This window comes from Vespa mandarinia, chromosome 13 (assembly GCF_050613455.1).
Source record: "Vespa mandarinia isolate Hongniang chromosome 13, ASM5061345v1, whole genome shotgun sequence".
Lineage (NCBI taxonomy): Eukaryota > Metazoa > Arthropoda > Insecta > Hymenoptera > Vespidae > Vespa > Vespa mandarinia.
In genome coordinates this window covers 4,905,120-4,925,600 of record NC_140822.1, presented here as the reverse complement: position 1 = coordinate 4,925,600, position 20,481 = coordinate 4,905,120, and the positions used below count along the sequence as shown (strand labels likewise).

Here is a 20,481-nt window from a genome sequence, read left to right as displayed (position 1 = left end):
TCTTCATTTTCTTCTTTTTTTTCTTCATTTTCCTCTTTTTTTTCTTCATTTTCCTTTTTTTTTCTTGTAATTTTCCAAATACAAGACAAATTTATTTTTTTACTTATTTATTTTTTTTTAAACAGAGAATTTGGAATTGTAAATTGATAATTAAGAAAGCGATAGATAATACAGTTTGTATAAATGAAGTTGATGATACATAATTAAAAAATGAAAATATCCGATTTATTGTAAGTCATTTAAAATGAAAATTTATTGTGATATTTTATTTATCCTTTTTTTAATTCCTTTTTTCTTTTCTTAGTTTTCTAATCTTTTGCTCTTTTCTAAGAAAAATGAAAATTGCAAATTCTTGTTATATAATATATAATTAATATAATTAAAAAATCAGAATATTAAATTAAGTTATTGTTCATTTTTTAATTTCTTTTCATGTCCCTGTGCTTAATTTTCTTTCTTTCTAAAATATATTTTGAAACATATTCTTTCTTTTTTTAATATTTGAAAAATTAAAATATATAACTTATTATTTAAATCATTTTGTTTACGCAAGTTTCTTTATATTTTCAAAGTTCTATTTCTCTAACTTTTCTCTATGATATATATATATATATATATATATATATATAATATTATATATATATATATATATATATATATATATATATATATAATATTACATTATATATCTAATAGTACATTCTTCTTTTTATTAATTGTTAAAAAACATGGAATTTTTTAAAAATTATTATTATCATGAACTCGGTACAAATCAAAAAATTTTTAATTTTTCATAATTCGCAACCATTGTTATAATATAATCATTACCAGCACAAGAAACAGGGAAAACAAAATTAATAAATCAATTTAATCTTTAATCGTCGTAATCGGTGATAAAAAAAAACAACGTTAATCGCTTATGTACATGCTAATTATATTCGTGTTAAACGTCTTTGTTTAAAAAAAAAAAAAAATAATAAAATAAAAATAAAAAAAATTAAAAAACAAAAAAAATAAAAGATGAGAAAAGAAAATTAAAAAAAAAAAAACAGAAAAAGAAAATAAAAAGAAGCAATACCAGTAGTCTTTCCTCGTGAAATAAAAATTTTAAATTAAAAAAATAAATTTCAAAAATTTTCAAAAATACATATCTAGATATAGTCGAGAAATAGCCATAGATTTTGTTTATATAGAAATTAGAAAGACTTCCAAATGTGTGCAAAGGAAACATTATGCGCACTACATAATTGTATTTGAGAAGAGTAAAGAAGGAAAAAATATATATATACACACACACATATATATACATATATATTTTTGTTAGACGTATCTATGTATATCATTTTGCTATATCCCGTACGCGGAGAGAAGAAATTGAAAAAAAAAGAAAAAAAAAAAAAAAGAAAAAAAAAGGAAACCAATTCACCGACAGAGAGATGATAGTTGCTGCGTTAATTTAAAAAAGAAAAAATAAGAGAAAAAGAAAAGAAGATTCAAAAAAGTAGAAATTAAAAAAGAAAATTTATTAAAACATTTCTTTTTAAGCAACAGTTTCCTGTTTATTTTTCAAAGAATATAAGTTCTTTCTCCGATTCTAGAATTAATCATAATAATTAATCACATTTGTCATTAATCATATTGTATTACGCATATACACATTCATACGTATAATGATAAATATTATATTTAATTTAATCAAACATATCGCTCATTCTATTGTATATAATATAAGCATGACATAAGGAAGCAAAAAAAAAAAAAAGAAAAAAAACGAAAAAAAAAAAGAATTAATTCACATGATGTTACTAGTGTAAATTTTAATCTCGTCGATCGTTTAATCAAGTTATATTTAGTGAAGGAAAAAGAGAATAAAAGAAAAAAAGGAAAAAAGAAGAAAGAAATCATTTTCTTTCTTTTTTTTTTGCGAGACGAGTTGAAATCGTATTAATTAATTAATAAAAAAAAATAATTCATTCCTACGATGAAAAATGAAATAAATGAAGGAACGAAGGAATATGAGCTCTGTGTAGAGACTATATAAATGTTTTATATAGCTCTTAAAATAAAATGACACTTTATCTTGATACGAATTGTATTAATAAATATAAGTACGAATATATGAAAAGGATAAAATAAATAAAAAGACTATAGTAATTAGAGAGAAAAATTTATGCGAATGATAAATAATAATAAAATAATAACAAATCATTATGTTTACTTTTGATTATACTTAGTAAATAATACAAAAAATTCATTTTTATTTTTATTTTTTATTGCTGTATATTATATTATTATTATTATTATTATTATTATTATTATTATTATTATTATTATTATTATTTTCTTTTTCTTTTTTATTACATCCTACTTCCATATATTTATTGTATCGTAACGCGATACTGAGTATATTACTCTGTTATTTGATTGAATAAATAAATTTAAAAAAAGAAAGAAAAAGATCGAAATGAATCTTATATCAATTATTCATATTGTATTATGCATTAATAAAAATTTGCAAGAGAGAAAATTATTTCAAATTGTTTTCAGAGATATTACTCAATGTTGCGATAATGTTACTATATACAAATAATAAATGTACGTATGTATGTGTATATATATATATATATATATATATACCTAAATTATTATCATGTAATATTAATTAATCGAAGATTATATTCGTATTTTCTATTATACCATTGGCTCTGGAATTCGTTGTATATATGTATATATATATATATACTATACTATACTATATATATATAGTATAGTATATATATATAGTATATATACTATACTATATATATATAGTATATATAGTATATATAGTATATATACTATACTATATATATATAGTATATATAGTATATATAGTATATATACTATACTATATATATATATATATATAGTATAGTATAGTATAGTATATATATATATAGTATAGTATATATACTATACTATATATATATATATAGTATAGTATATATATATATATACTATATATATATACTATATAGTATAGTATATATATATATATATAGTATAGTATATATACTATACTATATATATATATATAGTATAGTATATATATATATATATATATATTAGGATATTTAATATGATAATATGACTGCTTTTCTTTTAGCTTTCATTTATATTCATGAACAATAAACGATCACGCACACGTTCCATTCATTGCTTTCTAAATATTATCAGAATGTTATTCAATGAAAAATTCGGAGTAATGAATGTATCGAATTAATTTTTCATTTCGTTCTTTTTTTTTTTTCTTTTTTTCTTTTCTCTAATCTTGTCGGTATTCATGATTGATTGAGAAAAAAGAAAATAAAAAAGAAAAAAAGAAAAAAGAAAAAAGAGAAACAAAGCAGCATCATCTGGTAGATCTAATACTACAAAATAGAAATCTACTTTTCTAAAACGAACGATTATGCAAAATGCAAGATTGTTGGAACGATTGGAATCATTCTATCACAGATTAAGGTAAGTGTCGATAAAAACTAAATCTTTCATTTTAGGAGGAATTTTAACGTGGTCATTTGAGATATTTAGCTGCCCAATCAGTTCGACCATGGAGTCCACTGCCACTTCCACGAACATTCAAGACAGTTCCAAAGAGATTCGTTTGTAAAGCTGATTTATTTGGTTGTTCTAAGGGATAAGAAGAAAATTATTAGAGATTATAATGCCATTAATGAGAAATCATTCATTAGAAAATTATATTGTTAATCTTTTTCTTTTCTTTTTTCTTTTTTTTCGAATCGGATTCTTAATATTATGTGTACATCAGTGTATATATGTATGTATTTATGTATGTGTGTATATATGTACTCACTGATATTATGCGTACCATAAACACTAGGATAAGGTATTCTTGAATTTTGCTCGGCTATAAAACGATTTCGTGAGAGATAATGTTGTCTTGTTTGATTTTCAACGTTCTCTCTGGGTCCCCAAAAGTTGTCATTGTATTCTTCATATTTTGCTGAACTAAATGGACCGATCATGCCGTTCATCGTTAATCTTGATTGATTCGAGTCGGTGTCTCCGTTTCTTGAATGAAATAAATACAAAAAAGAAAAAAAAAGAAAAAAAAAAAGAAAAATAATAAACAAAATAAACAAAAGTGAAAATAAATATACATAGATATAAACAACAGTAAATCGTCGGACAATTGAACAAATGGATTATGGTTAAGGAATAATTTTATTCAAGGAATTTTATGTTTACATGGGAGGACGGTGTACAGTTCAGGAATAATGGAAATTGTAAGTAATATGAATTTAATTAATAAGATGTTAGTTTACAAGAAAAAAAAAAAAAAAAATATGACGAAATTTTTTTCAATGACATTCAATTCGGTCTCTTTTTTATATTTATTATTACATATATGTATTGATAATTATTTTTTTATTGATTAATGTCTCTTATTTGATCTTTAGATATTCAAAATTATATACATATATATATATATATATATATATATATATATGTATATAATTATAATATATATAAAATATATATATGTATATAATATATATATATATATATATATATATATATATATATATATATATATATATATATATATGAGAAAAGATGATTAACTAATTTTTTTCTATCTATTAGGCTTGAATAATTTTCATAATTATTAATGCACATATGTAATTATTGGGATTAATAATTACCACTAATTCTCTCTCTTTCTTTCTCTTTTTTCTTTCAATCTCCCCTAATTTCTTTTCTTCAATTTGTAATAATTAAAAAGAAATAAACCGAAACAACACGTCCCAGTAAGAAATAATACCAAATAAATTCCCAACCACGTAATATCGAGATAATTTACGAAATCTGAAAATAAGTTGTACAGTTTCAAAAAAAATACATTAAAATATTTCCAAAGTTTGTCATTGCAATGTTCTCTAATAAAATAAAACGACATGAGAATTTTATATAAATATTTCAATGAAAATAGTCCTTCATTTTGAGCGAGAGACAAAAAAATGTTTAAAAAATATTCCAACCTGAATATTGGATAAAAAATGAAGAAAATTATTTTACAAATTATATCGTTTAACTTGATAGAAGCTTTAATGGAATATTGTCTAAGTTCTGTCAAACTATTGAAAGATTTTGATAACGATTTATCTTCGAACAAATTGGACAGTGTATTTTTTAAATGAATAATCAACGATCGAAAGCTCAATTTTGTATTCGACGATTTTGTATAATTATAAGTATCAAATTTATGTAACCATTGTACAGAGAGAAGAGTTTTATCAGTCTTAAAAAATATCATGATAATTTGATAAAAATATTGAAAAAGTTCGATCGGATTACCATTATAGAATAAGATACTACCAACTATTATTATTGACAAATGTAGAATCAAAATGACCACGATAATATTTCGTAACTTTCGATACCTGGACGACAAATTTGTGGTCTGGCCAACGACGTACCGAGCCACGCTGAGATAATGTTGTTTAGCTGAAACCTTCCTAGCGTTCTTCGTAGCCGATTGAGATTGTTGATTCCAATTCTTTAATTGCATCGTCTCGTTCCAAACCGGCAATGACCAATTTGCATTAGTCTGCTTGAAATTCTCACCATCGGTATAATTGGCATTCCAATTGGCACGATTTTCTTTGTAAACACGATCAGGCAGTAGCTTTGTTTCGATGCTCTCTGGGATTATCTTGCTTCTGACGATCGGACAATTACTAGTATTAGATTATTGAACGACGTCTTGATTAGGACTGATTATGTTATTCGTGCAACACACCCTAAAATATCAGCGAAATCATCTTCGTCCCATTTGGACGAGTTGTTTTCACGTTTACGATTATTATGATTCAATAATGGTAATACCGGTTGTTGCTGTGGTTGTACAATCTTCTCTTGTACTCTGGAAAAAGAAAAAAAGAAGGAAAAAAAAATATTTTTCAAACGTAATATATTGTATTATTTTTTTTTTTTTTTTTTTTTTTTTAATCGTAATATCTCAACATATTTTACCTAGATTGTATTACGTTATTCATGACCTCTTCGTGCTGATGATAATTTGATTGTTTTGGAATCGGCGGTGGAAGATTGACTTTGTTCATTATCAATTCTCTCTGCGATGATACTCCAATTTTTTTACTGCTAACCACACGTTGAATTCCAATTTGATAATACGGATACCTAAAAAGATTCATTTGAGATATAAAAATTGAATTATTAAATGGCACAATGATTTATATTGTTTATACCTCAATGATTGTTGTGCCGTTGGCCTTTTCAAAGGATTCCATTGTAACATATCTTCCATCAGTATCACAGCTTCTTGACTAGCATTGGGTATCAATACAGCTAATGATGTTTTCGTGAAATTTGGAAATTTGAAATTCATTGCCGATGCTAATTGATAACCTTCAGGCCAGTCGTCCTTCTCCGGTGTCCCAATGACCGAACATATTTTAAATATCTCGTCTATCTCACTTTTGCCAGGAAATAAAGGTCTAAATGTGTAAAGTTCAGCCATGATACATCCAACAGCCCAAATGTCAATTGGACTATTATAATTCGTCGAATGCAATAACACTTCTGGTGCTCTGTACCTATCAATGTAGAAACGTAATAATTTAGAAAAAAAAAACAATTATTTTCATACATTTAAAAATCCTAATTTTGTATTACTGTGAAAAAAGAAAAGTTTGAGAAAAAAAAATCGATTTATTCTATATCTATAATTTCAACGATGATTATCTGAAATTCATTAATTACCATCTGGTCGACACATAGTCGGTGTAGGGTGGCCTTGACCGTATTTCCCGGGCTAATCCAAAGTCAGCTATCTTTACCAGTTCCGGCCCCATGCATAATAAATTTTCCGGCTTCATGTCACGATGGAAAAAACCGTGTTTATGCATAAAGGCGAGTCCTTGTAAAACCTGATACACCATGTTTCTGATCACCGGTTCTGGAAAAAGTTTGTCCCTAAAAAAGAAAAAAGAGAGAGAAAAAAAGTGTCAAAAAGTACATTTATGTTATTATGTAATATAAAAATTATATCATAATTAATTCGATTATTAATTTTATATATATATATATATATATATTTATTTATTTATTTAATTTTTGTAGTTATAAAAATGTTAACTATGACGCTTGGAGATAGGTTACATTCTATTTTTCAAAATATATCGGTAATTATTCTAATAGATAGATAAATGTGTTACTCTTTATGCATAGATTACTAGATTATTTACCGTCAGAAATTTAGAATTTTTAATAGATATTTCTGAAAAAAATACGAAGAGTTGTCTATCTGCAGGAGCATATAACTCTCAGTTATAACTCTTAGATATATCTATAGAAAAAATAAATAAATAAATAAATGCAACAAATTTTTTTTTCAATTAATTTAATTTAATAACTAAAAAATATATTGTTATAAGAAAAAAAAATTGTAGTTAAAAGAATATTAACTATGGCGCCTAGAGATAGGCTACAATTCATTTAATAAAATATATCGGTAATTCTTCACTCTCAATATAGATAGACAAATAGATTATTATGTATTAAAAGCATATGCATATTTACCGAATAAAATACAAAGGGTTGCCTATCTACAGGCGCAATTATTTATTATAATTTACATAAATATCTGATAAAAAAATAAATAAATAAATGTAACAAATATAAATTAATAATTTATAAATATTTATATATATATTTTATATACATATTATATATATTTATATATACATATATTTTTAAGAAAAAAAATGTATACCTATCCTTCATTAATTGGTACAAGTTCTCCTTCATATATTCGAAGACAAAATATAATACGTCATTTTCTCGAATAACTTCCTTCAACTTCACAACGTTCGCGTGGCTAAGCTTCTTCAAGGACTGTAAATAATTTCATTATCGTCAATTGCGTTTGCACACGGAATCATGTATAAAACTTTGATCAGAGTAGAAGAAGCGATAACAGGTATAACACCTGTCTAAGAAAAGGCCCTGAGTTATACCTCCATACATATATGATTCTAACAAAAGTCATTATTATTTCAATTTATTCGTCTTCTTTCCACATTAAAAAGGAAAAAAAAAACAGAAATTGACGAAAATATTCGTTGTATTTTGCTTATAACAATTAAATGTTTTCCTATACAACAACGACAGCAACAAAAATGACTGATAAATATAAATTAATTCAAATGCGTGTTATAATATAGCAAAAATTATATTCAATTTATATACAAAATAATTATAATATAAAAAAGTATGATCTTTAGTAATTCTTATTTTTAACTTATATTATTTATATTAATAATAATTTGCATTTATGTTTTTCTTTATATAACCTTCGAAAAAAAATAATTTCCTGGATGAACAAAATTCGTATATTGTCAAAATAGGAAAAAAAAATATAAAAGAAAAAGTAAAAGAAATCTATATAAATCTCTTAAACCGGAAATGATTGAAATGGTCGATAATAGAGATATATGTTATTGTTGTTAATATCTAACCTTGACCTCCCTAAGATTCATGGCTTCTTCCCAAGAATAGTATTTCCTTTTCATTCTTTTTATGGCGACCTTTTCTCCAGTGTCAATACGTTCGCCGAGCACAACGGAACCAAAGGTACCGTCACCAAGTTGGTTCAAGGTTATATACCGATTCATCTTCTTCTGCATTCGTCCAATTCTTGTTTCGACCAGCAAAGATAACTTTTGAAATTAATATTTCGAGATCTATCACGCTAACCGCACGGCCGTACACGTGTCCGGCATTGAACACGAGTGGTCTCGCATGTTTTTTCACATCACTGTAAATTAAATAAATAAATAAATTAATAGATTATAGAAAATCACAATATTTTCTTTAACATTATCAATATTATTGTCTATTTTAACATTATTTAAATCATTGAAAAAATCTTTCATCACGCTATAATTTTAATATTATTAGAAAATCTCTGTATTTTCATTATTATTATAATTATTATTATTATTATTATTATTATTATTATTATTATTATTATTATTATTATTATTATTATCATCTAGAATTATAATATTATAATTGGATGTACTATATATATATATATATATATATATATATATATATATATATATATATATACGTATAATCTTGATGTATATTATGAAATTACTTCTTAACATAATATGATAGATGAATTCGATAACGTTACAGATGTATTTTTTATTTCAAGATAATTGAATTCTTTTTTAGATTATTAGAATGATATAAAATACGAAAGGAGGAAAACTTCTGTTTTTCTTTTTCTTTTTTTTACGGAGAAGAAAAATCAATTTCTTTTTTTTTTTCATTTGTTACTTTCATTGGTTCACTTTACTTTACGTTTTATATCGTATAATGTTTAATTTGTTGTTTAATTTTTAATTGTTTTTATTGTTTATACGAGTACTAATATATAAGTGAAATAAAAAAAGTTACATTTATTGTCAGTCGGCGAAACTTATGCCAACTTCAATGATAAAATATTAAATACTTGCGCGCATGCTCAGCAGTTTTTACACGATTAATTATTTAATCAGTCTAAAGGTAAAATCAAGTTCATTACAAATGAAATAACTTTTTCGGTAGATCGAGATCTTATATATTATACATATCGCAGCGTTGTAGAGAAGAAAAAAAGAAAGAAAATAAAAAAAAAACCATATTCCTAATCAGATGACAGATAAAAAACTTTGCGTGTTATTCACATTAATTTTCCATTAAAAATGAGAATGAAATTAAATGAATGATAAAAAAAATAGAAAAGAAAAAAAAACAAAAAAACAAAGAAATAATAGAATTTTAATTAAAAAAATCATCGAATATAAACAAATCACATTATTTAAAAAAGAAAAAAGAAGAAACTGATACACAGATTAGTAAATATCGAGTGATTCAATAACTATTAATATGATCGCGAATATATCCTCGATCTTGAATTATTTATCTTTTTTCTAACATTTTTATCTAAAACATATTTATCTAATTTCGATCAAAGCAAAAAATATGGCTTGTTGTAATTGTGTTTACCATCATATATTTTTTTCAAAATACCTCGATAACTAATCATTGTACAATATTGTACATACTCGAATAGTTTTTTCGATCGAAATGATACCAAAAATCAGTTGATGCAGAAAGAAAAAAATATTTATATTTTTTAAAATACCGATGACTTTGAAATCTCATCAAAAAAGAAAATAAAAAATATTCAAAGATCATTTCAATTATTATCTTGATATTAGTAATAATCAAATTTTCTGAATGAATTGAATTATATTATTATATATTATTTTTATATTAATTCGATTAAAATAAAAGAACAAATTATTGTAATAATATTGTTTTTCCAATACAAAATAAATTAAATAAATATAATAAATATTTTGTCATTCTCATATAAATATTTATGTATATATATATATATATATATATATATATATATATAATTTATAAATAAATATATATGTATAATACTATTAAAAAATAACTAATAAATATATAAATAAATAAAAATAAATAAATAAATTTGTACGTACGCAATATAATACAATGCAATTATAGTTACTGTACTTAGAGAAAATATGTATGTACATAAATATAAATAAGTAAATATAAATAAGTTTATAAATTAAATCAATATTTTTTTCTTCAATCTTTCTTTAAATGATTCCATTTAAATGAATGAATGAATTATGATTGGAAATAATTTTTCCTCGCATTATTTCAGATAATCAACATCCCATTACACTTGTCTTTACCACAATGGCATCATTTTACATACATGTTATAAAAGCTCGATCATGCCTACTTGAAGGTTAAATCGATATAATGTCATATAACTCGTATGATATCTTTGCGAATGACACGTCAAACCTTTCCTCGCTATTTTCATTCGAACTAGACCTTTATGAATTACTTAATCTTTCAAATATAGAAAAAATAATTTTAAAAAAGTTAAAAAAAAAAATAAAAAATAGGAAAAAAATTCTTTTTCAATAAAAAAAAAAAAAAATAAAAAAAAATAAAAACTTGTTATAAAATATATAATTTTTCAACGTGACTAACAAAGAATACATAAATAAAAAAAAAAAAAAAAAGAAAAAGAAAAGAAAAAAATAATAATTGATTTGTATCAATCGATTTTATTCATTAATAATTTCTTTAAAAAATTGTTAAATTATTATCTGTTACAAAATTGTTCGTTACAAAAAATTATTATAAAAAAAATTGTATATGAATTTTTATTAATAATATTGCCATATAATAATTAAATATATATGTCATATGTATATATATATATACATATATGTATATATATATATATATATATATATATCATATGTATATATATATTATTAAAAAAAAATTGTAACAAAAAACAAATCTTCCTGATTAATAAATAAAGTAAATAATTTTTACAAAGTAAAATATATTATTTAAAAATTCTTTCTAATATGTAAAAATAAAAATTAATTAATCGTATTAATATAATAATTTATAACTTTATAAAATATAAATATCAATTTTAGATAATCTATTTGATTATATTTGAACTTTCTCTCTCTCTCTCTCTCTCTCTCTCTCTCTCTCTCTCTCTCTCTCTCTCTCTCCCTCTCCCTCTCCCTCTCCCTCTCCCTCTTTCGTTTAATTGGATTTTTCGATTTAATTGAAAATATAACATTTGATGCTTATCATTAATCAATCTAATATTTTTTTCAATAAAACCGGATAAGAAATCAGATATTTATTGAATTGGTATGGCGAATGAATCAAATTTTTCTCGTCTCGGTGATACACGGAGTAACGTCTTATATCGATTTTAGCAAGCGAATAAGGTCGATTCGAGTTGTCACGAAAGAAGAAGTTGTATTGTTTTCATAAAAGGTTATAACCTGTTCGATAAAGATCAAGAAAATAAGTTAAGGCACGCTTATATACTATATAAATATACATATTGTATATTTATATAGTATATAATTATATTTATATTAGTATATAATATATATATATATATTTATATTACTATATAATATATATATATATATATATTTATATTAGTATATAATATATATATATATATTTATATTACTATATAATATATATATATATATATTTATATTAGTATATAATATATATATATATATACACATATATATGTACTATATATATATATATATATATATATATATATATAATGTACACTTTTTCGTGACGAAAAAAAAAATTTCTTGAATATCTTCGTTATCGATTAAATTATTTTCTTGTAAATATATATACACACACACACTCTCTCTCTCTCTGTCTCTATCAAAAAATAAAAATATAGAAAAAAAACAATGATATAATTTTTCAGAATCATTAATCTTTGTGTTTTTTTTTTAAATCAATCTTTTTGGACATATATTTTTGTTCATAATAAAAAATAATTTTTCAATGCAAAAGAAAAGAGAAAAAATTATAATTGTTTATTCCGTTTTTATTTATTTATTTTTTTTATACTTTTATATTGGATATATATATGTATATATTTCACTACATTTTTGTATTACCTACACAGATATACATTTCTTTTCCTATACACAGATATACATTTCTTTTCCTTTCTTGCTTTTTTTTTATGGGAAATAAATATAAAATTTAATTTCGCTTTTGTTTACTTTTTATTTTCTTCTTTTATAATAAAAAAAGAATTTTTATTATAAAATAAAAATAAAATTTATTTTTTGTTTATTATTTTACTCTTATTTTCTTATTACTTTGTAATAGAACATAAATTGTCTCGTTTGTTTTTTTTCCCCTTTTTCTTTCTTTCATCTTTTCCTTTTTTTTTTTTCAAGGAAGGTAAACACAAAAATTCGCAGTAGTCGAGCACAAATGTAAATATCAGGTCTAAGTATATAACATCGAAAATAGCAAGCAATTTATCCCTTTACATAGGAAATAATGACTTAACGTGAAATCGATGAACAGACGAAGACTAATATATTAGATATTTGTAGAATTATATATACTCGCTCTGTGACATTTCCATTCACTTTGTTTTCAAGTTTCTATCTGAATACTAAATCTGTCAATTATTAGATCGACGATTATCGTAAAGAATTATAAAAAAAAAGAAGAAAATACAATATTATTGATCTCCCTTATCATGAATTCAATTATAAAAGCTTAGAATTTTTATTTCTTAAACTATTTATATTTTATAGTATACATTAAACTATATTTCTTATTCTATTATATCCAAATGGAACATCTAAATTGTAAAAAAAAAAAAATCCTGATCAATTTATGAAATTCTCCATCTCGTATTTATTCGATTCAAATAAAATTATTTTTCTTTTCTAAACACATTTTAAACCAATAATAAGAATATCTAAATCATATGAACTTTCTAAATAATTTTTAATATTAAATTTTAATATTTTTTCTATTTTTCAAATACATTCTAATCAATAATTAGAACACCTTGTCAAACCATTCCTGTTAAACTTTATTTTTATAATTCGAATAAAATTATTTCTAATTTTTAAACACCTGCTAATCCAAAAAATTAGGATCAACGAATTTCTAATTTTGTCCCATACATCCTCATAATAATTATTTTCATAAAATACAATAAAATAAGAGAAAATAAAATAAAAATATATACATATATATATAATAAATATAATAAATATAATAAATATAAAAAAAAATAATTTCATTGAAATAAAGTTGAAAAAAAATATATACCTACACATACACATATATATATATATATATATATATATATATATAAATCTTAGTACATATCTTAGAAAACTGTTCTATTCGTTCAATAAACCAAACCATTTAATCATCCAAACTATATGGTTCATACTTGACACATGTAAAACTCATACGTCACAAATTATTAAATTTTCAATATCTACTCTTTTCTTTTTATCTGTAAAGTTCTTAGAATAATAAATGAAAACGATACTACTGATGACAATAAAAAAAAAAAAAAGAAAATTCAAACATCAAAGGTCTCAAAGCTAAATCATTATTGCTTGCATGTTGAGAATTCGATCGATCAATATCCTACTCCTTACGCTTACCACGTGTCATTTATATCTACGCACGTAAAATATATACGGGGTGTCCAATTTAACTCTTTTCTTTTTTTCTTTGTCTCCTTTCCGTTTTATTATGAAAATACAAAATAATGTTATCAAACAATATTACACATTACATTGTAATGAGAGATATAATAATATAAAAGTAACTTTTAGTCGACATTATCTTTTCTTTGAAGTTTCATTTTGTTATTATATAAAAAAAAAAAAGAAACAGGAAATAAAAATAAAAGAAAAAAAAAAATTAGAAATCACTACTTTTATTCCATTATATTTCTTATCTTAAGAATAACATTGTTCCAAGACAATATATAATACTTTTGTTTAAATGTTTATATAATACTTATACAAAAATAAGGAAGATATTCAAATGAAATTGGAGTCTTTAATAAATATAGTAAATAACATGAATATATTTATTATTCAAATGTACGACAAGTGTATAATGATTTTGTATTTTGATAAAAGAAAACTAATGTAAGTTACACCCCAATAATTAGGTCGCTCCTATGCAAACGTTGGATTTTGTGGTAAACGAAGGTACAGAATCTAATCTGGGTTACTTCTCGTATATGTACGTATGTATGTGTGCCGTTTCCTGAGATTACCATTTTCTTAGCTAAACTCAAGACACGCGAGGAAACTATGGATTTCCTAAGCACTCTCTCTCTCTCTCTCTCTCTCTCTCTCTCTCTCTCTCTCTCTCTCTCTCTCTCTCTCTTTCTCTCTCTCTCCCTCCCTCCCCTCCTCTTTCCCCTCTTGCAACTTGCTTTATAGAAGACAGAATTATTTTCTTAAGATGCATATATATACATATATATACATAATTTATGCATAAATTCGTTTGATAATTGTCAGATAGGTTATTTATGTGATTACTTACAAATATGGAAAACAAAATATTGATTAAAAAAAAAAGTTTTAAAATTGTTCAACATATTTACTTGATTTCATTTCAATAATGATCACCTTTAATTGAATATTCCAAATCATCTTATTTTATTTAATCATAAAAAAAAAAAGAAGAAAAGAAAAAATCATTTATTTAATGATTTTAACAAAAATGTCAACTTGTAACTCACTTTAAATGGCTAAATCTGTATATTATGTGATTTCGTCTTACATAAGTCCAGATAAATTGTACATGAGATTATGTATATAATTTATGGAAAAAAAAAATATTGATAAAAGAACAAAAGTTTACTTTCGAAATTATTCAATATATTTAATTGGTTATTTCAATAATAATGACCTTGAATTGAATATTCTTCATCTTGCTTTATATAATTAAAAAAAAAAAGAAAAACAAAAAAAAAGAAAACGAAAAAAAGAAAAAGGAAAAAAGAAAAAATTTATTTAATGATTTTCAAAAATGTCAACTTGTAATTCACTTTAAATGCCTATATATTATGTCACTTCATTTTATATAAGCCCAAATAAATTATAGTATGAGATTATGTATATAATTTATGAAAAAAAAGTATTGATGAAAAAGATATCGGAATTATTCAAGATATTTAATTGATCATTTCAATGATAATAATCGCGAAAAGTATATTCTCCATCTTATATAATTTGATTAACAATAAAAAAAATTTTGCTTGTTTCACGATTTCAAAAATGTCAGTCTAAAATATTTCAGATATGACTCATTCTGTATATACTGTGAATTCGTTATATATATATATATATATATATATATATATATATATATATTCATATCTAATATATATATATATTAGACATGAATTATGTATAAATGTGAAAGATAATATTGATAAAAATTTTGTTTATTTCAGTAATAATGACATTGAATAAACTATTCGCTATCTTGTTTTATTTAATACAAAAGAAATTTACATTATTGCATAGTTTTTTTAAAGTAATTACGTCTTTTACGATGTTTAATAATTCATCTTGTATATAAATATGTACTTACGTATATTTATTTAAATATATATATTATAATATATATATTACATATAGTATATATATATATATATATAATTATTTAATTTGTTTTATTTTACTCACTTTATATATATTTCGAAGAGAATAGTTGATAACATTATATATAAGATAAGCTTTGTATGTGTATGTGTACGCGCGCGTGCGCGCATATACGTAATTTATAAAACTTGTAAATTTATAAAACTTGTAAAAATATTTTTTTATAGCGATTAATAATTCACTAATATGCAGTAGATTCAAAAAAATAATTGAGAACCTCTATTCTAAAGAAAAACATTTTACAACAAAAATTGATTTATCTTTATATAGTAGGTCTCCTATGTATAAAGCGGGAAATACGATTATATACATGCGGGTCCCAAAGCTCAAAAAAGAAAATGTACAAATGAAAAACATATTTTTTTTTATCTAACCTAATAACAATAAATTCGTTTATTTCGTTTTTAAAAGAAACGAATGTTTCGCATGTATATCTGTGGCTATACGTTTCTAATCAATATTTAAAAATTCTTAGAATGAAAACATTAGTTTATGATACGTATAATGTATGGAGACATCCCATATACGCAAAATAAGCCAGTAAAATATGAATCTTACTTAAATGATTCACTCTATATACTTATATATACACACAATACGTATACACATATACGTATAATATATTTACGATATACATATTTATACATACGTATTTCATAGTAATGGGTTTATAAATTGACACGAAGTTTTTATAAAATCGTTCTTAGAAATGCAAAGTAAATCTAATTGCATCGATTAGAATTGTTTCTTTCTACTTATTATCACTTTAAATAACTTTTATTACCGTGCTCTCATTTACTTTCTTTTTTCTTTTCTTTTTTTATACAAAGGTTATGTCAACTTCATTCATGCTGCTTATAAAAAAGAAAAAAATATGATAAATGACAAGGTTACTTGAATTATTAATAATATAGTCATACAACAATGTCAATCAACTTTACAACGAAGTAAATGTTAATTATCATCATAAATGATTGATTGTAATGATCACCAAAAAAATTGCGTTGTTCCTCGACACAATAAGGAAAAAAATCAGTATAGTTAACTCGATTTATTTATGTAAAAAAAAAAGAAATAAAAAACTTAATCAACTAATTAACAAAATTTGAGTACTCACCTAAAATGTCATATAATGTCGATGAGATATCGTTAGATATTTAATCATTACCTTCTTGTATGGCTGGTAATTGTAAACTGTCGTATAATCGGCCATGCTTTTATCTGTTTCCATGACAACATGACCAATAACTTAAGGTCCTTTCGTTACGCATGTGCACTAATTATTTTCGAACATAACATAAAATTTGAAAAAATCTATATTAACATTAATTACAATTTTATTTCGATCAGTATAATATCAGAATATGATAGGAATTTAAATATTAAAATTTTTAATTATAATAGAATATCTAGATTATTGAGATATATTGATTAAGCAAAATCAATTATTTGAAAATCTGATATTTGTATCATATGTAAGTTTATTAATTTGGTTAATTTTTATAGAAAGTTTATTTTTTCTTTTAATATAATAATAATAATAATAATAATAATAATAATAATAATAATAATATGTGATAATATAATATAATGAAAGAGAATATATATTTTTTTATATAAAAGAAAATATAAAAATAATTGAAAACATTTATATGATATTTGAATTTTATTTAAAGACTAACTTGATTATAGAAATAATATGTGAATTTTTTTATTTATTCCATAACCTTAAAATGTAACTTGTATTTATATCCACAAATTGTACTTTCTATCGAAACAAAGGATAAATAATAATCTTTTTAAAATAATTAAATCAATTTTTATAATTGAATATATAAAAAGTTATAGATTTATAAAAAAAAAAATTTTATATAAAAATATTTCTTTCATCAATTAATATAAAAAATAAATGAATAATATTATACTTATAATTCTATTACAATAATTAAATAATTTCAATAAAAATATTGTCAATTTTTTATGAAACGATAATTTTTATGATTCACTGGTTTATCAATGATTGATATTCATATACATATGGCGCTCTCTATACCACCTGTTAGTGCGCAAGTCATGCAAGATTTTCTTTAGTCGATTACTGTAAACATAAACATTCAGAAAATATATTAATTAAAATATGTCACAAGAAACAAAAAAGTCAAAAAGAAAAGACGTGAAAAAGGAAAAGATAATGCAAGTTCAAAATAATGTGAAAGAAGTTGTAGATACTAATGCAAATAAAAATAACAAACCGTATGTATCATATGTTTGTAACTTGAATATATTTTTTATTCAAGAGAGACATTGATTTAATTATTATTATATAAATATAGTGTAATATACATGAAAAATTAAATCTGTCAACTTTCCTTCTCCATAATAAATTATCTATTATTTTAGTTTAAACCTATTATTTATAATAATAATAATAATAATAATGTTTATTTTTTTTAGAAAATTTGGACCTTCCATATCCTTCCCATATCAAAGAATATGGTCACGTTGTATTTTAATAATTGGAGTTTTATTTATTGTATGGTATAACAGTAAACACGGTAAAGAGATACAATTAGCAAAACAGAAAGATATATTGGTAAGCCGAACGCAAAATGTAGAGTGTTCAGAAGAGTATAAAAATGAATTAAATAAATTTTCTGGTTGTCTACCAGAAAAGTGTGGAAGGGTGGTGACAGATAAATTAGTTACTTCAACAGAAAGCGATGTTCTGTTAAGGCTAGCAATAAATGGTATGAGTCTTGGTGGTTCCAATGGTGGTGTGACTATCTTAGATCTTCATTCTGGTGCATTAAGTAAAGGATCTAAATTCGTTAACATCTATGAACTAAAAGGAAAAAATAAAATATTTAATGCCGCAGATTTTGCCATTTATAAGTATGAAAAGCTAATTACTTTGATAAAAATTATATTTAAAACTAATGTTTGATTTTATATAAATACTTATCTTTATCCATAGAGTAGTTAAAACAAAGGTTCAACATGCCATAGCACATAATTTTGGAGTAGATGTCGATAAGATTTATCTAACCAAACCAACTTTCTTTTCACAAATGACTAATGTTCCAGCTAAAACTATACACGATGAATACTGGCATCCTCATGTTGATAAGGTATAAAAATGTTCTATCATATATTATGCTTTTACAAAAATATTTTTAGATTCTTTTTATTTATAGGAAACATACGAGTATTTTCATTACACTTCTTTATTATATTTAAATGATTTTGATAGAGATTTCGAAGGTGGCAGGTTTATGTTTATTAACAAAAATAATGTTAATAGCACTGTAGAACCACGAAAGGGTAAGTCTTGTGATATTTTACATTAAAAGAATATTTAATATATAAAATTAAAATAATCTCGTAGGTAGAGTATTAATGTTCACATCTGGTAGTGAAAATTTGCATGCAGTTGAAAAAATAAGTTCTGGAACTCGATATGCATTGACTATATCTTTCACATGTAATATGAACGAAGCAATTTCTGATCCAAGTTACCGTAATATATTGAAATAGAGTATATTAAATCATTTTTATCTTTGAATTCTTTGTCTCTAATTCTATAAGAGCGATCTTAGGTACAATTTCTGTTTCATAATATTGGAAGAGTAATTCGTCTGTTATATTTTCTGAGATATTATTTATAGTTGGACCAGCATCATTCGTATCTACGTTATTATTTTTAAAATATATTTAATATTTTTATGTATCTATAATAATTTTATATAATTTAATATTACAACATTTTAAGAATTGAAACTGACTTCTTACATTTATACAAGGTATTATTTATTTTATGAATAATTGATAAATAGTTGAAAATAATATAAATAATTGAAAAATTAATTATGAATAAATGGTAAATAGAAATAAATTGTAATAATTATTATCATGATTGAAAAATTGTAATGTAAAATATTTCAGATGTTTCTAAAATGAACTAATAATAAATGGAATGTATTAAAATAAAGATAACAATAAAAAATTGGTATGTATATATAAACAATATTAAAGTTTCTTTTTAATTTTCAAATTAAATTTTGCGTGATATTAACATTTATTATAATTTATGAAAAATATTGTACCCAAAGAAAGACAATTTTTTTTATACCATGTAATATTATTGTTTACATTTATCGATACAAAAGTTTTAATAGAAATAGATTATTGTTGTCTAGAGTTACATACTTACCTAATAATTTTTATTTCGATTATATCTCCATTAATTATTATTTAAAGTATTTTCATAGTTCCTCAAAATTGATAAATAAAATAAAACATAGAATACGTTCGAAAT

General features: G+C 22.7%; 2 protein-coding genes across 4 annotated transcripts; one reads left to right on the top strand and one right to left on the bottom strand.

Moving 5' to 3' along the window:
* Nucleotides 1-3,112: 3,112 nt before the first annotated feature.
* LOC118448571 (serine/threonine-protein kinase dyf-5) lies at nt 3,113-17,396 on the bottom strand. Of its 3 annotated transcripts, none has more exons than XM_035881987.2 (10): nt 17,284-17,396; nt 8,544-8,842; nt 7,799-7,920; nt 6,787-6,999; nt 6,273-6,620; nt 6,037-6,204; nt 5,804-5,926; nt 5,445-5,723; nt 3,854-4,071; nt 3,113-3,669 (listed from the first exon to the last, which is right to left on the bottom strand). In XM_035881987.2, exons 2-10 carry the CDS (start codon nt 8,709-8,711, stop codon nt 3,554-3,556), a joined length of 1,755 nt encoding a protein of 584 aa, XP_035737880.1. In that variant the 5' UTR covers nt 8,712-8,842; nt 17,284-17,396; the 3' UTR covers nt 3,113-3,553. The 3 variants fall into 3 exon arrangements, with proteins under 3 accessions (XP_035737880.1, XP_035737881.1, XP_035737882.1); XM_035881988.2 differs by having other exon boundaries at nt 3,869-4,071; XM_035881989.2 differs by having other exon boundaries at nt 5,481-5,723.
* An 822-nt stretch (nt 17,397-18,218) lies between these two features.
* On the top strand, nt 18,219-19,970 carry LOC118448611 (2-oxoglutarate and iron-dependent oxygenase domain-containing protein 3). The gene is made up of 5 exons (XM_035882074.2): nt 18,219-18,419; nt 18,621-19,058; nt 19,141-19,294; nt 19,361-19,487; nt 19,552-19,970. Exons 1-5 carry the CDS (start codon nt 18,304-18,306, stop codon nt 19,698-19,700), a joined length of 984 nt encoding a protein of 327 aa, XP_035737967.1. The 5' UTR covers nt 18,219-18,303; the 3' UTR covers nt 19,701-19,970.
* The last annotated feature ends 511 nt before the right edge of the window (nt 19,971-20,481 follow it).